This window comes from Apostichopus japonicus, chromosome 21 (assembly GCF_037975245.1).
Source record: "Apostichopus japonicus isolate 1M-3 chromosome 21, ASM3797524v1, whole genome shotgun sequence".
In the NCBI taxonomy this organism is placed as follows: domain Eukaryota; kingdom Metazoa; phylum Echinodermata; class Holothuroidea; order Aspidochirotida; family Stichopodidae; genus Apostichopus; species Apostichopus japonicus.
In genome coordinates, this window is record NC_092581.1 from 5,873,254 (window position 1) to 5,887,845 (window position 14,592).

Below are 14,592 nucleotides of genomic sequence, written 5' to 3' on the forward strand. Positions count from 1 at the left end.
TGGTAAGTTGGGCACTGATGTTGAAACCTATATAAGTACATTACTACCACCTTCAGCATTGAAATATTACCTGTATTCATTATACACATTTGGAATGCTATCCAGTGACCATTCAGTTTGTTTGATTCTTTATACTGCAATCGAATTGTTATTTAAAACAGAGTGGTAAAGCCTTTGCGTTGTGTTTTTATGTTTAATATCAGGATTGGACGCCACTATACGTTTATGTTAGGCTGTACGGCATCCGGGGTGTTTGGCATACTTACGTCACTCTCCCCAAATGTCATCGTCTTCACCGCATTGAGATTCATCACAGCAGCTGCCTCGTATGGGACAACTCTCATGTGCTTTGTAATTGGTAATAAAAAATAATATTGACTTTTTACAGAAAAGATATACGTAATGTTGATCTTTAACCTCATCTCCTCCATGACTTTACTCTTGGCATCCTAATTTTGTTAAAGTGAATGTCCAAAGTTCACAATTTAGTTTGAACTTGAATGGACTGACGGTGTAGCAGGAGTTCGCGACATACTTATTCGCACAATTTAGGCCAAATTGACCTTTGACATCAACTGGCCTTTGTCCTCGACCCTAAACACCAATGTCTGCAATCTGCAAAATCTCAAAATTTTCAAATTCGTCTCATCATTCTTGACATATCGTGTGTTTTTAATGACTTTTTTCCTACATATTGACAAGCAGAAAAAAATGGTTAAAAACCAATGGTAAATATATTTGACTCTGACCCGAAACCAATGACGTCATCAATCATACAGGCACAACCGTTACATGATGAGGCACCTATCCACCAAGTTTGAACTTTGATCTGACTTACAGTTTAAGATAATTTAAGGCCTCTTTCTTTTGGCACAGTTTAGGACAAATTGACCTTTGACCTACCTGACCTCGACCCTTTACAACTTCATATAAGTACTATTTTAAAACTTTTCCCATCATTCCCTACATATGTTGTGGTTTAATGAACATTTCCCATGTTAACAGAAAAAAGCAGAAAATGGCTAAAGCCAGTTTTTATGTTTATTCACCTCTAGCCTTTGACCTATGACGTCATCAATTATGCAGGTAGGAGGAGTTCGCGAAACACTTTTTTCGCCTAATTTAGGCCAATATATAACCTATATTGACCTTTGACCTCGACTCTTAACACCTAAATTTGTCCTATTTTAAAATTCGTCTCATAATTCTCTACATATTGTGTGGTTTAATTAATGCCGTTGTCTTACATGCTGACAGCAGATGGCTATAAATGGTTATAAATGGCAAATATTTAGGTTTCGTGACTCTGATATATGACGCCATAAATCATACATGCACCTATGCCCACCAAGTTTGAACATGATCGGACTAAACGTCTAGGAGGAGTTCGCGACACACTATTTTACCCACACAAGCACGCGCACACACCTTCCTTGCATTTCTGGTGTGGGGATGAAGTACAATATCTCATCTCCCTTAGGGATATTAGGTAATAATTATTGTGAACCTTACAAAATGCCTTCTCTCTTGGTTTAATAATACAGCGTCGGAAATTGTGATCCCATCGCAGAGGGTATATACAGGAGTGGTCATGTGGATGCTTTTTTCAGTTGGCTACTTCTTTTTGTCCGGAACGGCTTTCATTACTTATAGCTGGCGGATTCTTGTTGCCATCATCGCAATACCATATTTGGCCATGATAGCGGCTTTCCCGTAAGTATGATTTACGCAGGATAAGTAACAGCTGTTTACAAACGTGACCTCACCTTCAAAACTAAAGTTAAATTAAGAACATTATGAATATTACTACACTGGTCATTTCCATTTCCGAATATTGTGTTGTGCACATTTATGGTTGATTAATGCCACAGGAATACAGTATTCCAATATCCAACTGGTTATTGCATAAACTTTAATGGAGTTCATATTTGTGCTCAATGGAATAAATATCATAAGGAATATAAAGAAGATAATTCAACTTCATTACCAGATTCCTGACTGAGTCACCGAGGTGGTTGCTATCACGTGATAAGGGAGAGTCTGCAGAGAAAATCATCAGAAAGATCGCCAGAGAGAACAAGAAGGAACTCAAAGAAGATGTCCTGGGAAAATTAAAACGCGGTGTGAGTAAAATGAGTGATTGCATTAAGTTTCAAGTTTCAACAACTATATTTCGGTCACGTATTTTCAGTATATGTAAATTTACAGCAGTGAAAGACAGGGGGATAACCCACAAGAAGCCGAGCAAAGCTTATAAGCGTGGATCCCCCCTAGAACGGAAAGTGTATAGGCTATAACTTTAATTAGTAGATTGTATATAAGAATAATAATCGAAAACCTAAGAACACTTAGCAAAACAAACAGAAGCAGCAAAAGCCAATTAAACAGGAAATATCTTGTCCAAAGAAAAATACACAAGAAAAAAAAATCAGTTTTCTTTTGAAGGTGCAAGAGGAAGCATAGCGGTAATGAGTAATATTAATAGGAAGGGAATTCCAAACCCGAGGAGCAACATAACGAACTATGTGAAGGGATGGCTGAAGTCTAGACAGTGGTGTACTTATAATGTTAGGGCATGGGGCAACATAATTAACATTGTGAAGGGATGGCTGAAGTCTAAACAGTGGTGTACTTATAATGTTAGCGGATTGTGCGACAAAACGAACATTGTGAAGGAATGGCTGAAGCATAAACAGTGGTGTACTTATAATGTTAGCGGATCGGGTTCGCGATTTTTTTTTCAAAAAGAGGAGGAGTGTGTTGGCGATAATGTGTGTTAAAACTATAACGGATAACTCCTTTTTGTAGGATCATATCATGGCTGTAACTTGGACGGATAAGTGGAGGCCCAAACAATATTTCCATATGATAAAAGGAAGAATGAGGGTGATGTAAAGAGTGATTAGAACTTCCCTAGGAAGGTTTGAACGGAGACGACCGATGATTTCAATGCTCTTATAGATACTTTCTTAGTGCCTAACTTATGTCATCTCTCCAAGAAACATGTCTATTAATCAAACTCCCCAAGAACTTGGCAACATTAGAAAAGTGGTATTTCGGTATTACAGAGATTAATTGAATGAAATATTTGGATCAATTGTTTTTTTAATTTAACTGAACAAGACGGAAGTAGTCTTTTTAACATTAAGGGAAAACTTATTTACACAAAACCGCCTGTGGTCCTTTACGAATTTCCGTCTGAAATAATTTCAAATTGACAATTACTTGAAGTTATGACTCGAATAAAAAATGTTTGTCATCGGCGTAAATAATAACATGCAATAATTTATCACTAGCCCTGTGTATATCATTAACATATATTATGGAAAAGAAGCGGGCCCAAACTAGACCCTTGAGGAACACCACATCTTAATTTACGATAATTAGAATTACATTTCTGGTTGTAAACAAATTGTTGTATATCAGAGAGTTAGTTTTTAAACCATTCTAAGACGTTGCCTCTTACTCCATAGTGTTCAAGTTTACTGAATAAAATATTATGATGAAGAGTATCAAACGCCTCAGACAATCCAGAAATGTGCCCGAGACAAAATGTCTCTTTTCAAATGCATTCGTAATCATATATCAGTCAGATGGCTTAGAAGGACATGCGAAGTTGAACGACCAGGAAGAAACCCGAACTGATAATTATAGAAAACTTTATGCTTCTTTAGAAAACTATATAATCTTTGAAATATTATTTATTCCAATATTTAAGAGTAGCATGGAAGAACTGAAACTGGTCTGTTATTTGTGAAACATGACATAACGACTTACAGATACAATTGGCAACATACTTAACAACAACAGGTTGAGACGTAGAATCCGCTCCTCATCTGATACCACCAAGACTCATGATTCCACGCTCAAAGCGTAAAACTGGTGATAAATCTTTTCAAGTTATTGGTCCCCGACTGTGGAACCAGCTGCCTTTGGGTATACGTGTGGCGTTTTCCGTCTCGGTCTTCAAAGGTATCATGAAAACATATATTTTCTGCGCAGTAATGTTTGTTTTTATTTGCTTGTGTTTAGGCTTGCTGTTTGTTTTTATTGTTTAGTTTATACTTGTTTCTGTAAAGCGCTGTGATCTTATAGAGCGCTCTATCAAATACCTAGTAATAATAAATAATAATCAAACAGGTGAGATTTCATCATAACCAGCGGAAGAGTATTTCAATGACATAATTTGGTTGAGAATGTCATCACTCGTTTCAGGATCTCCTAAATAGCAATTGAGGTTAACTGAGTTAACTTTTGGAATATTCTTGTTAGTCTCGGGGTCAATATCAGTAAAGAAAGTATTAAAGACAATGCTGGATTTAATATTACGTTACCATCATGTCGAATTTTCTCGATATGGTCAAAGCAAGACTGACCGTTCAGGATAATCTTTATAGAGCGCCATGTTTTCTTCACATGCTTTTCACGATTTGCAAATAAGTCCTGATAATACAATCTTTTGGTACCGTACATCTTGTAACTGATGTTAACCAATTACGAAAACGTTTATAGACACTAAGAATTTTGGGAGTACGACATTTCAGGTTCTTTGTATACAACTTTTGTTTGTCATGACCTGAATTCGGAAAATAGCTACGGTGTTGGCTTGGGGCACTACTTGACCGTATAGTGGTAAGTGGAGTTTTCATGGAAATCCCTAAAAGTATACCAGTAAAGGCATCATAGACATTGTTAGGATCGTTCTCACTTTAGACATAGGCCCATTGTTCACTTAACATAATCGATTCAAATTTTTGGGAATACAAATTTTCCTCTGGGCGGCCAAATTTTTCTCTGTAGATTTACATTGACTAGCCTAGAGATGAACATCAGAGAGTATGAAAACAGGTAGACGTTTAAACTCCATTGTACTAGCATTGCAGGCCGATGTTGGTCTCAACCCTCTCAATCTTATCACACAAATTTAAATGCATTTTCAAATAATATTATCCGTATCTATAAAACCAAAGTAAAGCACATCCTAAGCTACGGGAGCATCTTCCTGCTTGCCATCTCTAATTCCAACAAACAAGTTCTAAACAGAATCCATACCACAGCTTATCGCCTTGCACTTAATATCTCTACTAATATCGGTCCTTCACACGTTCTTCATGCAGGAAATACAAGCCCTATTTTCGTTTCGTTTATTTGGTTTATCACTTCATGTATAAACACAACAGATCCAACATAACATAAATTGTAATTACAGAAATTATATTTACATGAGGTGAAAGGAAGTGCACAGAAACCCTTCAGGTGCTTGAAGATATGCATCCTATAGACAATAAACAAACACATCGAAAAAATTAACAACTACGAAGACTAGTAGAAAAGAGACAGATTGTTTTAAACCACAAAGTAGAAAATGTTCCTGCTTATTTACCAGTTGTAGTTGCAGAGCCTCATGGATCTCAGTACAGGCGCGTATCCAGGATTTTCTAACACATCATCGTATCTCCTGTGGATCATTGCTTTTGTATGTATAGGTGATTCTATACGTCGCGGCCCCACTTTTCAAGGTTTTAAGCCCATTATTTGTTCAGAATTTGAAAATTCACATTTCTCGTGAATAAATTCACTTCAAAACATACCCATTATGTTGCACAAAATTTCATCTATGGACAATCAATATAGAAAAAAAAACCTCCTTCAACCCCTAAGAGACCGGTCAAAATTGCACGAGTAGAGGCAAGTATGATGAAGAATGTTGGTCGGGGAATTTTCGAAAATTCAGACACAGTTAATTTATTGGTATATAATAATATTAAAGCCTCTTATAACGGCTACTATAGAACTTCGTTGAAGGACATGGAAAAATACCTGATATTTCCGAAACCGAACACTACACACATAGACAGTTTGGAGGCTGTTCATCCTGGAACGACAGTTTCATGCTCACTGATATGATATGATATCTGCTGTTTGCTTTACAAATTCAAATAATTAAAATGAGACTGAAATAAATAACTGTTATCTGTTAATTGTGCAATGCCCCACCTTCTTTTCCTTTCGAAAGACGCATAGTTTCAATTTCATTACACACTGAAGACTTCGATTCTCTATCTGCCTTCAGTTTAGGGAAGATCTTGGGACTTTCATCCCTAGATATCGCTAGATATAGCTAGATATCCATATATCCAGTACAGTTTGTGGAAAGTACCTTTGCATTTAACATTGGATTTGTGTGGTACAAACTATGATTGATCATGGCCCATTTGGGGGCCCTTTTTTAGTGTGTCTGTTAGCCAGTTTGTAGCAGCAAATTTGTCTGGCATGATGATTTCCATAGTCTGTAAGATCAACCCGAACATTCCAAACCGGTTTTGAGTGGTACCTTGCATATTAAATCTGGGTCAATGCTACGCTAACGGGCATTTGGGCCATATTTGGGGGCGTCTGGCGGGCCCTTAGCAGCAGAAAATTTGTCTGGCATGGGCCATTCAGTACTTTGTGGCATTCATGCATTAAGTTGACATTGGTTTCAAGTGGTACCTCGTCCGTTTGATCAAATGCATTTTTAGGGGCCCTTTTGGGGCGTCTGGCGGGCCCTTTGTAGCAGAAAATTTGTCTGGCATGATGATTTCCATAGTCTGTAAGATCAACCCGAACATTCCAAACCGGTTTTGAGTGGTACCTTGCATATTTAATCTGGGTCAATGCTACGCTAATGGGCATTTGGGCCATATTTGGGGGCGTCTGGCGGGCCCTTAGCAGCAGAAAATTTGTCTGGCATAGGTCATTCAGTACTTTGTGGCATTCATGCATTAAGTTGACATTGGTTTCAAGTGGTACCTCGTTCGTTTGATCAGATGCATTTTTTAGGGGCCCTTCTTGTCTGGCGGGCCCTTTGCAGCAGAAAATTTGTCTGGCATGGGCCATTCAGTACTATGTGGCATTCATGCATTACGTTGACATTGGTTTCAAGTGGTACCTCGTTCGTTTGATCAGATGCATTTTTGGGCCCCCTTTAACCGGCCCCAGGGGCCACATGCAGCAGAGCGACCACGGCAGACATCCACTTTTGGATATACTGGGTTTTTCCACAAATGTTCCAATACTCAGATATTGGTACCGCGTTCGTTTGATCAAAGTGCACTGGGCTGCCGGGCTACTAATATAAAAGGCTAAAAATGTTAAGATGATAGGATATCATATCAAATACATCTACGCATGCAACAGTTCATACAAACAACGAGATAACAACCCAACTACAACAAACATTCTAAGTGTTCGGATGGAATGTATAAAGCAGCACGGTAAATAAATGAGTTTCTGTAAACTTACATTCGGTACTTTGTGGGGATTTCTGCTCGATTTGTGCAGGAGACTTTTTAGTACAGTATATAAAGGGTGACTCTGATCTCTGTTAATCTTATCAGCCATTCTTGTAAAATCAGTTCTTGCAGCAGCATTTACTCTTTTTTTTTTTTTTAAAGTTTATTGTAATCTAAATTAGTTATAGCTGATGTGTATTTAAGAAACTTAATTCTTCTTTCTTTGATTTCTTGCGATATAAAATGGTACCAGAAAATTCACTGCATAGGTCACATGTGCCAGGGTAGAATAATAGTATTGAAACATTTTCCTTAGCAGTATGGTTACGCGAAAACGGGGAAGACTTGTTATCGATGAAGTGTGTGAAGGTTTATACTGCATCAATACCGTAAAACCGTTTGAATTCGACCGATTGATATTTTCTCTTCTCAGGTATATACCAACTGTCACTGAAAGGTGGCAAACGAAGCCTTTTGCGAAACAAAAACGACATCGTTCGATGATAGCTTTCAGGCGTTCAATGTTATTTTAAATTTGTTAATTTATGTCTTTAAGTCTTTCAACAGTAATTGAAATTGAAAGTAGTTATTTTGAGATATCGCCTTAAAGGGTGTGAAGACTCGCGCAAAAGAAACGTCAACTGCCGGTAATCTGACCTAGTTTCGAATGAGATGTAACAGAAGTGTTAGACACCACCATTTGTGTAACTTGTTGATATTGTCCTGGATTTTCATGGAAATTTTATACATCACGGTAATTTTTTCGCTTTCAAAAAGGAAATTTTTAAAACATTGCAGAACTCGTAATATCGTATGTCTAATTCTCTGTATGTGTTTTCGAGCGCAGCTGCTTGAAATCGGTTTTCTGGTTTAAATATCAATCTTCGCACAATGTTTGAGTTCCGGATCCAGCTTGATAATAATTTCAATAAGCGAGCATATGCGGCAACTTGGCGTCTGTTGACTCGAGCTGCCCTTGTAGTTTGTTTCGGAATTTCCTTGTAGCTCTTAAAGTCAGCAGAATTAGAAAGAAATCTCGCCCACCAGAGATTGTGAATACACATGGTATGAAGGAAAACACTCTGGAATCACAGTAATAAGCAGAAAAGGAAAGAATGATCTGTTACCGTTACTAGGTTGCCGGATAGTTGTGGACAAAAATGTATTGGGTAGTTCGAAGCCTGTCTTGTGATATATTCTCCAAAGTCTGGCCTAGAGGCTTGACCTAAGTTATAAGAAAACTGTTCACCTAATGCAAGCATCTTTTTTTAAATATTTTTATATCCTTTTAGGATGGGAATTCTCTGCCGGCTAAGAGTGGTAAACTGCTGGACTTGATACGTGTACCAACTATGAGGTGGTATATGATTAGCATGTGTTACAGTTGGTGAGTCACATGTTATAATTTGTCCTATAACAATTAAAAACACTGTTGAGTCAGACCAGCTCCCGTATGCTTTGCGCCATCATAGTCATTAAATGAATAGTCCAGGTCAAAAATTTCGCTCTCATATATTAAAGAGGAACATAATCGAAACATTCTGCTGAAATTTGCACTCAATTCCTATGTGCAGTTTTTGAGATATTGACAGTTGAAGTTGCCGCCTTTCGTACCAAAAGTGAACTTGGAGCAAACAGGTGTGACGTCATAGTTGCAAACTGATAAATAATGTTTTGTTTTCCTTTCAAATGTACCTCTAATCATTTGCTCCACAATTGGATGCATCCATAATGTGAATGTACTATAGGGATTGGTATTTTATAAACTTCACATCCTCTTTATAACTTTTATAAACTTCACATCCTCTTTATAAACAAGTAACCCAATCCAATCCAAGGTGAAATCAATAGATTGAAAAATAAAGAAAAACAAAACATTATTTGTCAGTGTGTAACTATGACGTCACTCCTGTTTGCTCCAAGTTCACTCTTGGAACGAAAGGTGGCAAATTCAACTGTCAATGTCTCAAAACCTGTACATAGGAATTGAATGCGAATTTCAGCAGAATGCTTAGATTATGTCCCTCTTTAACATATCAATGCAATTTGAATTATGATTACGTGCACCATCGTGTATAGGCCTAGAGCTACATATACTAATATGAATTTATTTCTTGTCCCTGAAATTACAAACAACTTGAAACGTTGGTAGTGTTACAAGTCGATATTCTCAACTTTAACATCAGGTGAATATATTCTTCTTCTTTAAGGTTTGTGCAGGGATTTGTTTACTTTGGTCTGACTTTGGGTACATCCAATCTAGGAATAAACGTCTACTTCGCATTCTGCCTCTCGGGAGTGATGGATATTGCAGCTCATTTCTTGAGCATCTTTACAATGAAGACATGTGGAAGAAGATGGTCAGCTTCATTCTTGATGCTTCTTGCTGGAATATCTTGTTTTGGGTCGGTCATTGCTCGTAGGTATTCTCACTAGCTCAGTTGTGGTGTAGTCTTTGTTAATGCTAAAGAGGTTGGTGTCCGTCCACGCGCTTAATATTCATATCAATATGAACTCCCCCCTCCTTCTCCCATTGCCCCCCATCACTCCTCTTCTCATAGCTCTCTTCCACCTTTTTTCTCCACACCTTTCTGTCTTTGTCCTTCTCCAGTTTATTCCCTACCCCTTCCCTTCATCCTCTCTTTGTCCCTCCACTGTTTATCTCCAACCTCTCATCTTCCCCTGTTGGTTTCTTTCTTTCTTCTCTCCATCCCTTGTCTGCTAATACCCGTACATCTATCTCTTTGTGTTCACAATGCTCATTAACCAGGCCAACTTACTTTTACACATTCTTCTACACAGGATCTCCAGTGGATAAGCAGTTTGCTAACAGTTTTATTTTATTTTAATATGAACTCTACTACGTTTCTGAAGTCTCTATATCTGTAATTGAAAATTTAAGAATGACTTGTACAATATGATATGACTTTTAATGGATTCTTTTGCACAGCTCTGGGACCTTGGCGAGTGGCCGTGGCAACAATCGGTAAATTAGCCATCGCTATATCTTTTGACATCGTTTACGTATATGCCGGAGAAATATTACCAACACCCCTCAGGTAGTCTACCTATTGATACTAATTAACATCTTGAGAACTATTTATGTATTGTTACTGAATAATATCTTGATACTGACTTTTAAAGTGACAGACTACTCATTAGTATATTGATACTGATTTGTATATTGATTTAGATTATTATCTTGATAATGATTTATAGTGACCGGCTACTAATTAGTATCTTGATACTGACATATATAGTGACAGGCTACTAATTAGTATATTGATACTGATTTGTATAGTTACATCGATAATGGTCTTGACAGTGATTTATATCTTGATACTTAGTAATATCTTGTTATCCATTTATATAGTGATATTGATTAATATCTTGATACTGCTTTGTATATTGATACTGATTATTATCTTGATAATGATTTAAAATGATTGGCTACTAATTAGTATCTTGATACTGACATATATAGTGACAGGCTACTAATTAGTATCTTGATACTGAAATATATAGTGTCAGGCTACTAATTAGTATATTGATACTGATTTGTATAGTTACATCGAAAATGGTCTTGATAGTGATTGATATCTTGATACTAATTAATATCTTGTTATCCATTTATATAGTGATATTGATTAATATCTTGATAGTGATTTATATCTTGATACTAATTAATATCTTGATATCCACTTACATAGTGATACAGATTGATATCTTGATACTGAATTGTATAGTTAATTATACTGATTACTATCTTGATACTGAATTGTATAGTTAAACTGATTATTATCTTGATACTGATTTATAAAGTAATACTGATTTATATAGTGACACTGATTTATATAGTGATACTGACTATCTTGAGACTGATTTATACAGTGATACTGAGTAGTATCTTGATTTAGATTTCTATAGTGGTACCGACTTTCATAATGACACTGATTAGTATATTGGTACTGGTCAGTATATTCATACTGTTTCTAAAGTGATACTGATACATAGTGATACAGATTGATATCTTGATACTGAATTGTATAGTTAATTATACTGATTAGTATCTTGCTACTGATTTGTATACTGATATTGATATTGATATATATATATATATATATATATATATATATATAGTGATACTGATTTATAGAGTGATACTGATATATATATATATATGTAGTGATACTGATTTATAAAGTGATACTGGTTTACATTGTGATACTAATATATATATATATATATATATATATATATATATATATATATATATATATATAGTGATACTGATATATATAAATATATATATATATATATATATATAAATATATATATATATATATATATAGTGATGCTGGTTTACAAAGTGATACTGATATATATATATATATATATATATATATATAGTGATAGTGATACTGAAATATATATATATATAGTGATACTGATACTGAAATATATAGTGATACTGATTTATAAAGTGATTCTGGTTTACATAGTGATACTGATATATATATATATATATATATATATATATATATATAGTGATACTGATTTATATAGTGATACTGGTTCATATAGTGATACTGGTATATATAGTGATACTGATATATATATATATATATATATATATATATATATAGTGATACTGATTTATAAAGTAATACTGGTTTAATTAGTGATACTGATATAAATATATATATATATATATATATATATATATATATATATATATATATATATATATATAGTGATATTGATTTATAAAGAAATACTGATTTAATTAGTGATACTGATATATATATATATATATATAGTGATACTGATATATATATATATATATATTTATATATATATATATATATATATATATATATATATATATATATATATATATATATAGTGATACTGATTTATAAAGTAAGACTGTTTTACATAGTATTTTCTTGGTAACATCTTTGCTATTTTCCTCATTTCTTATTTGTTTCCTACATTTACCAGGGCTGTAGGTGTGGGAGTATGTAGTGTTGCAGCTCGCATAGGTGGTATTGTAGCACCTCTTCTCCTCTACCTAGGAACGATATTTGAATCTCTTCCGGTTATATTGTTTGCTACCTCATCTATCATCGGCGGTTTCCTAATCTTAATCCTACCAGAGACAAGCAACCAACCTCTTCCAGATACAATCGAGGATACGGTAAACCGTAAACGCGCCAAGAAACTCAAAACGTAAGAAAATATTTAAAAGGTGCGGGTGGGGTGGGGTGGGTGGGGTGGGGGTGGCAGGGTGGGGGTGGGTTAAGGATCAGAGGATGTTAAGGTATTTCTTATAAAACAAGAAGAAAGAAATAAGTTACATTCCAAATACTTGTGGGTAGTTTTTGGTTTCGATGATAATCGTAACCTTTGTAGTCATGCAGGCGGATATGGGCGTGCGTGGGTGTGTGTGTGTGTGACGCCTTGCTTGTAAACACGATATCTCAAATAGAGAAGCTTGCAACATTCTCATATTTGGTGTGTAGTAGTAACACATTACGTAGAAGTATCTTATTGCCTTTAGAGGAGGTCGGTCATTTCAGGTCACCAGAGGTCAAATTGTGAAAACCTTGTTAACACGATATCTCAAGAAGGGTAGCTTGGGCCAATCTCATTTTATGTAGTTGCGACACATCGAGTTCAAGGTCCCTTTGTTTTTGTTGAAGGTCAAATGTCAAATTGGAGTCACCAAGATCAAATTGTGGAAACCTTGTTTTATAATCTACCGTATCTCCCACCAACCTACCTTTCTTAATAACATGCGCGTTTCGCATCTTTAGAATAGGAGAGGCTGTTGGCAATTGGGAATTAGCTTAAGGGCATCCGTAGATATGAATCAAGACGTCTCGACCAAAAAATCTCCATTGACTTACGTGGCTGTTTAAATGCCTGTGCAAAAGGTGTGTAATGAAACGTTGTACTGTTAGTACATACTTAATGTATTGAAATGGACGATATCATTGTGAATAATTGGTATCATATCATTGCTTCCGTTGTTGAAGTTTTCCCGTCGTATTTCGCAATTGTCGTGATTCAGTGCCAAGTTAAAACTTCAGGTTTGGATATAGAAACATTGATGTAATAACATGTAATAACATGACCAGGCGCCGTTAAAGAAAACTAAATGTCGCCTAGTTAGATGTTTCAGAGGCAAACCAGGCTCAAAATCTTGGGGACCAGGTGGTAAAATTCGCCCAGCGCCTGCTTAATGTACAGCTTATATGTTTACTGGCACATTGAGTAGAAGAAGCCTGTTGTCTTTCGTAGAGATCAATCTGTGTGCTGAATTCAAGAACTGTTTCCATCTCAGTCATCAGCTGCCAATGTGAATATTGTTTGTCCTATCTCAGTGCTGTTTGTAGCATTACTTAGATTGAAGTATGTTATTCATCCTGGCTATACCCTACAACATATGTGTCGCATTCATATAAGATTATTTAATGAATCACACTGCAGTTTTGCTGTCTGGTTCTAACATACATGGCTTAGATCTTTCAGAGTTATTAATAACTGTAACATACGGTGTACATTTGTGCTTGAACATCGCTATGGGAGTGCCATGTTGACTCCTCTTTCGGTGAATGGTGAATTGGGGGGGGGGGGGTGGGGGTTGGGTGTTAAGTTATTTGCCAAACATAAAGGCGTTTAAATAAGACTCTAAAAATCCAAAGAAGCTATTAGCCATTCCAAAGTCACTGATTAGAACTGTTTCGACCGGATTTTTACATCCCTTGACTAGTCTAATGCGCGTTATGCGTCACAATAATATATATTTGGTGACATTTACATTTATGTAGGTGATAGATATGAAACAGTATTACTTATAATGGCTAGGAGGGATTTTTCTTAAAAGAGGACGGAACTATAGAAGACCGTGTTAATAACTTTGGAAGTCTGGACAAAGTGAATATGTCACATGTTACAACCATTTACGCATGGCGTACTGTTTCAAAATGTGGGGCCTTGTGGTAAATTTCAAATGTAATTGTCTCTCAACCTGTAAATCAGATGAGTGTATGCTTTGGTGAAGTATTATTTTGTAATTTCTGGGTTCTCTATATGATCCATATCAAAAATCATTATACAATTCTGTAAAAACAAAACCCAGAATAGTGTCTCAGTTTCCTTTATAGAAGTTGGTAAAAGTTATTACCGATCAAACGTCATATCACCATATTTACAGTGTTTGGTTAACAGATGATGTTAAAGGTTCTTGGTGCCGCTGGTAATCTTTCTATGTGAAACATTACGAGACAATGTACTCAAATTGGAACAAAAT

At 35.8% G+C, this 14,592-nt stretch overlaps 1 protein-coding gene across 3 annotated transcripts in view; it reads left to right on the forward strand.

The window, feature by feature from the left end:
- The window catches only part of LOC139962478 (organic cation transporter protein-like), a 36,430-nt gene that overhangs the window by 17,606 nt on the left and 4,232 nt on the right, over nt 1–14,592 (forward strand). For all 3 annotated transcript variants that reach the window (XM_071962470.1, XM_071962472.1, XM_071962471.1), the window contains exons 4-10: nt 204–358; nt 1,545–1,713; nt 1,991–2,123; nt 8,567–8,661; nt 9,485–9,693; nt 10,225–10,333; nt 12,279–12,506. In XM_071962470.1, coding sequence (XP_071818571.1) covers nt 204–358; nt 1,545–1,713; nt 1,991–2,123; nt 8,567–8,661; nt 9,485–9,693; nt 10,225–10,333; nt 12,279–12,506 — 1,098 coding nt within the window. The remainder of the gene's footprint in view (nt 1–203; nt 359–1,544; nt 1,714–1,990; nt 2,124–8,566; nt 8,662–9,484; nt 9,694–10,224; nt 10,334–12,278; nt 12,507–14,592) is intronic.